The following is a 4,290-nucleotide window of genomic DNA, read 5'->3' as shown; positions in this document are numbered from 1 at the left end:
CAGCGGGGACCTGTCTCCATCCACGCCTTACAGCAGCATTGCAAAACCTACTCATCAGACGCAGCAGCTCCTCCAGGGCACTCAAAGTCTCCTGCACGACCACCCCTGCCCGGCCAGCCTTGGCGTGGACCCTCTGAGCTTCCTGAGCTGTCTGAAGAAGGCAAGGTGGCAGCTGTAAAGTGAAGTCTAGCCCAAAAGTCAACAGGGAAGGGGGCAGGGCAGGGGAGACAGGGACCAGCCTCCTGTATCACAGCAGCATCCGCCTCAACCTCCAAGAGCTTCCTCTCAAATTTGCCATCCACTTCCTTGGCCTCACGCTGCAGGGTGGCCACTGCCTTCTCCAGGGCGAGGACGCCATCGGCTGTCTTGTTGGCTTCCACCTTCAGCCGTGTAATCTCCTAGGGAAGGCAAAGGCACTTTCAGAGGGGCAGAGCATGGCCAAAATCAGTCTGGGTGCACAGGGGCATGGAGCTGGTGGAAACTGGTTCCTTCTACAGGGACACAAAATTATCACAGGCTATCCTGTGTCCTTCACGTTCTCCCACCAGTTGCTCCAGAGAGTTGTTTTTATGACCATGGCTCAACCCCTCCTGCACACATCAGCAAACCCCTGAGGAATTACAACACACACCTGGGAGTCAAACCCACCAACACCAATTCTGGGAGCTCACAAGCCTGCCAGTGACTCACTGTGGAAATGGAAAAATCCCCTTGGTCACCAAAAGGTGGCTATAGTGAGATGCCACAGAGGTCCTCACAGGATGAACGTGCCTGCAGAGATACACACACACCCACTCATCTACAGCCAACTCTGGTATCTGCAGGATCCACTGTAGACAAACGTCAACGCATCAGGTCCACCATGAAGTTGCCAACCATCTCCTCTTCTTCCACGGTTTTCCTTTCCAAACTCTTTTCTGCCAACAATAGCACCAGAGCCTGTCCTCACCTGCTGGATCCCCATGGTAATCTCCTTCGCTTCCCCTGCTGCACTGCTGGCCGCCTTGGATTTGGAAGCGGCGCTTCCCAGGATTGCTTCAGCTCGGTCCGTCTTCTCCCTGGCACTTGCGACCATGCTGCTGATAATTGATAGCCTCCTCATAGCATCTTCAGCTTCCCTTCTCTTGTCATCTGCTTGCAGGTTAAACTCTGAAAAAAACACGTGGAAATGAAGCCATGCTACCTTTGTGAGATCCCACAAGGGAGGGGAAAGGAAGGGTTTCTAGGACATTACCCCGGAGGCTCTTCAGGATCTGTTCCACCTCGTAGAAGGTGGCGTTGCCAGTGCTCACGGCTTGCAGGGCTGTGCTCCTGGCAAGGTTGGCTCGGGACAGCAGCTGTGTCAGCGTCTGCAACAGGACAAAAGGGGCACAACAGGCAGATGAAGGACACTGTACGGGAGCATCGGACAGTCCCAGAGCAGTCTGCAAGGAGCTGCACTGGGGGAGTAGACCCATCAGCCTGTTCCCAAATGCCTGCTGTTGCCCCTGAATCAAGGCTACCACAGCCTGATCTGTCAGCAGAGGCTTGTGCCCGTGCTCCTCAACCAGCTCCAGCCGTCCTGAGTCATCCTGGCTCTAATCTTTTCAGGAGCAGGTCTTCAACCTGTCTCATATGGAGGAGATGTGCAGTGCAGGTGAGACCCTGCACTAGCAGCTCCACACACACAGTGAGGTCTCCCACAGGCTCCAGACGACAAACCCCAAGTGGCTGCATTTCTGAGGAAGTGTACTATCTTGCAGCAGGTGGGCAGAGCTACATCCCCTTTGGCGAACAAGCTAGGACAGCACGTAGTAGCGGTGGTGCCACAGGCATCCCACCAAGGCTCCAGGTCACGCTGAAGACGACTCAAGCCGCAGCCCCCCAGCCAACCTCTTACCGCTCTCTCGCCCTCTCCCCTTCGCAGCAGCTGCTTGATTTCTTCCTCCCAGCGTCCTGTGCGGCTCTGCAGCTGCCTGTACTGTGCCATGTAGGTGTCCACCAGGCTCAGGAGAGCACTGGCATCCTGCTTCAGCCGGGTTGCCTCCCCCTGAAACACAAAGATGCGATGACTGCCTGGGGGTCCCAACATCTCCCTGGTGCTCGCAGGGAACCACAGCTGGCAGCAACGGATGCTTGTCTCTTGCTCCTTGTGCTGCAGCCAGCTACGGGGCAAAAGAGTGGGAAGATGCATATCCAATGGCTTTCCAACAGGGATGAAGTCCTGGGAAGGGCTGAGCTGCTGGCAGGGTAGCAGGGAGGGCATAGGGGAGAGTAAAAGATCTCCTGGTCCCACAGGCACAAAGCTCTCACCTCAAAGGACCCGATGTCGGTCTTCATCAGGAGGGACAGGGAGCTGAGGAGCACCAGGCTGCCCTGATAAGCCTTGTCTGCCTCAGAGGCCATCCCGTCGGCCTCAGCCTTCAGGCCTCCAGCCAGCGACTTCAGATCCTCATACCTGCATGGATGCAAGGTTGAAGAGCATGGTACCAGCCAAGCTGCCAACCTCCCACCACAGCATTAATGCTGCCTCCCACATTGACTTGTTCACGCTCTCCAAGGCCCCATGCAGATGTATCACACAGGGAAAGCTAATTGCAAACATCCCCCACATCCCAGCCCCTCTGCCAAGCAGCGCATCTGCTGGATCCTTGCTCCCGCTCCAGAAATCAAAGGTGTTTAACACCAGCTGAACCCTCACAGACTCCGCAGTGGCTCTGCTAATCCCTGCCCTACCACTGGATGTTTCCTCCTGCACATCCTCATTCAGCTCCTTAACTTCGCTGAGGGCTGTTGCTCACACCCCACCAGTGGTGTGCAAAATCCCAGGACCATGGTGGGCTCTGGAGAGGCACCAGCCTGACCAAGAGAGCCACCCAGACAACATGGGGCTAAATTGACTCTTGGGCTAAACCCATCCCAGATTTGCAACCACGCATGGAAGTCGCCCCCAGGAGCCTGTTCACACACACAGCGTTAAATGCCTTCCCCCAGCCGTGGGCAGGCCCCTGGGAGCATCGTGGTCTGTGGGGTAGGAAGCAGATGCTCTGCAGAGCTGCCGACCCTCCATCTCTGCCATTCAGACGTGCCAGTGACCGAAGTCCAGGCAAGTCCCTGCCTGCCCTGTCTTCAACCACACGTTTCTGCAACTCAGATGGGGAGGCAGGGAACGGGGCATGGAAGCTCGGCCACCCCCCTCCTCCCTCCCATGTACCCCTGCGACAGGCAGGTGAACGCAGCCTCCACTCACTTCCCCAGCAGCCCTCGCAGGGAGCCAGAGGCAGCTGCCTCTCCGCCAGCAGCTGTGCGCACCAGCTCCAATGCCTGCCGCGCGTCCTCCCACGCTGCCTTCGCGGCTTGCTCAATGGTGTTGGCGGCTTGCGCATGGCTGCAAAGCACAGGGAGGGGCTCGTGAGAAAGGTTTCCCACCCGGGTTTTCTCCACCAACTTCCTTTACTGTTGTATTCAGCGATGCTGGATCGCAGCCTCTCAGGAAATGCAGCGTGTTTGATTGTCCCTCCTGTATCTCCCAAGGGTAGAGGAGCACCAGGGGGGAGGCAGATACTGCCTGTTCCAACTGGATACCCACGGGCCAAACTCTAACCCCAAAGATGCTTCTAAAACACACCCAACACCACCCACAAAGGCAACTAAGGAGAGCTCTGTAAAGTGATGAAGCCAGCCCAGCAGCCGCATCTTCCCCTGCTCTAGGGCTTGCACAGAGGTTGTGGCAGCTGCAGCCTGGACCCCCAAAAAGGACCTTCCGGGCACCCAGCAGGATCTCAGTCCCCCTTCCCTCTCTCTCAGCCAAAGGCAGGAGTGACTCACCTGTTGGCCAGTCTCAGAGCCTCCTGGGCCAGCATCAAGAACTGATTTGAGCCCCCGGGAAGGTTTGAAACAGGAATGGTCTGAGAAGGGAGGAAGAGAGGCATGAGTGCTCTTCCCTGCCCTCCATCTGATTCAGCAGTGAAAGAGGCAACTGCGGCATGTTAAACCTCCACAGCCCCCCAAAGACCCCTGCCAGCACCTCTCCAGGTCCCAGACCTACAGAAAAAACACCAGAATATCTTCTGCACTCACAAAACAAATGTAATAACTGGAATACGTTAAATTCTTGCTTTCTCCATGGATTTTTTTTCAGCCCTGGGCTAGACTGTGAGTGCGTTGCGCAAGGATGCTCTTACCACCCGACGTAGAGCGGCTCCACTGCGGTCCAGGTCCAGCCTGGCTCTCTCCAGCAGCCGCCGGGTGTCCTGCACCTGCCTCTCATACTGGCTCCCGAGAGACCTCAGGCTCTCCACCGCTGCCTTG

The 4,290-nt window shown here is 56.8% G+C and overlaps 1 protein-coding gene across 1 annotated transcript in view; it reads right to left on the bottom strand.

Moving 5' to 3' along the window:
• The window catches only part of LAMC2 (laminin, gamma 2), a 20,437-nt gene that overhangs the window by 407 nt on the left and 15,740 nt on the right, over positions 1–4,290 (bottom strand). The window contains exons 15-23 of the mRNA XM_009324633.1: positions 4,164–4,266; positions 3,808–3,887; positions 3,230–3,367; positions 2,293–2,437; positions 1,880–2,029; positions 1,235–1,349; positions 950–1,149; positions 240–398; positions 52–151 (exon numbers count right to left, since the gene is read on the bottom strand). Of these exons, the coding sequence (XP_009322908.1) occupies positions 52–151; positions 240–398; positions 950–1,149; positions 1,235–1,349; positions 1,880–2,029; positions 2,293–2,437; positions 3,230–3,367; positions 3,808–3,887; positions 4,164–4,266 (1,190 nt within the window). The remainder of the gene's footprint in view (positions 1–51; positions 152–239; positions 399–949; positions 1,150–1,234; positions 1,350–1,879; positions 2,030–2,292; positions 2,438–3,229; positions 3,368–3,807; positions 3,888–4,163; positions 4,267–4,290) is intronic.

Source organism: Pygoscelis adeliae, unplaced genomic scaffold (genome assembly GCF_000699105.1).
Source record: "Pygoscelis adeliae isolate BGI_AS28 unplaced genomic scaffold, ASM69910v1 Scaffold126, whole genome shotgun sequence".
NCBI classification, from domain to species: Eukaryota; Metazoa; Chordata; class Aves; order Sphenisciformes; family Spheniscidae; genus Pygoscelis; species Pygoscelis adeliae.
Note: the sequence above shows the minus strand (reverse complement) of the source record. Positions and strands in the feature narration are given on the sequence as shown.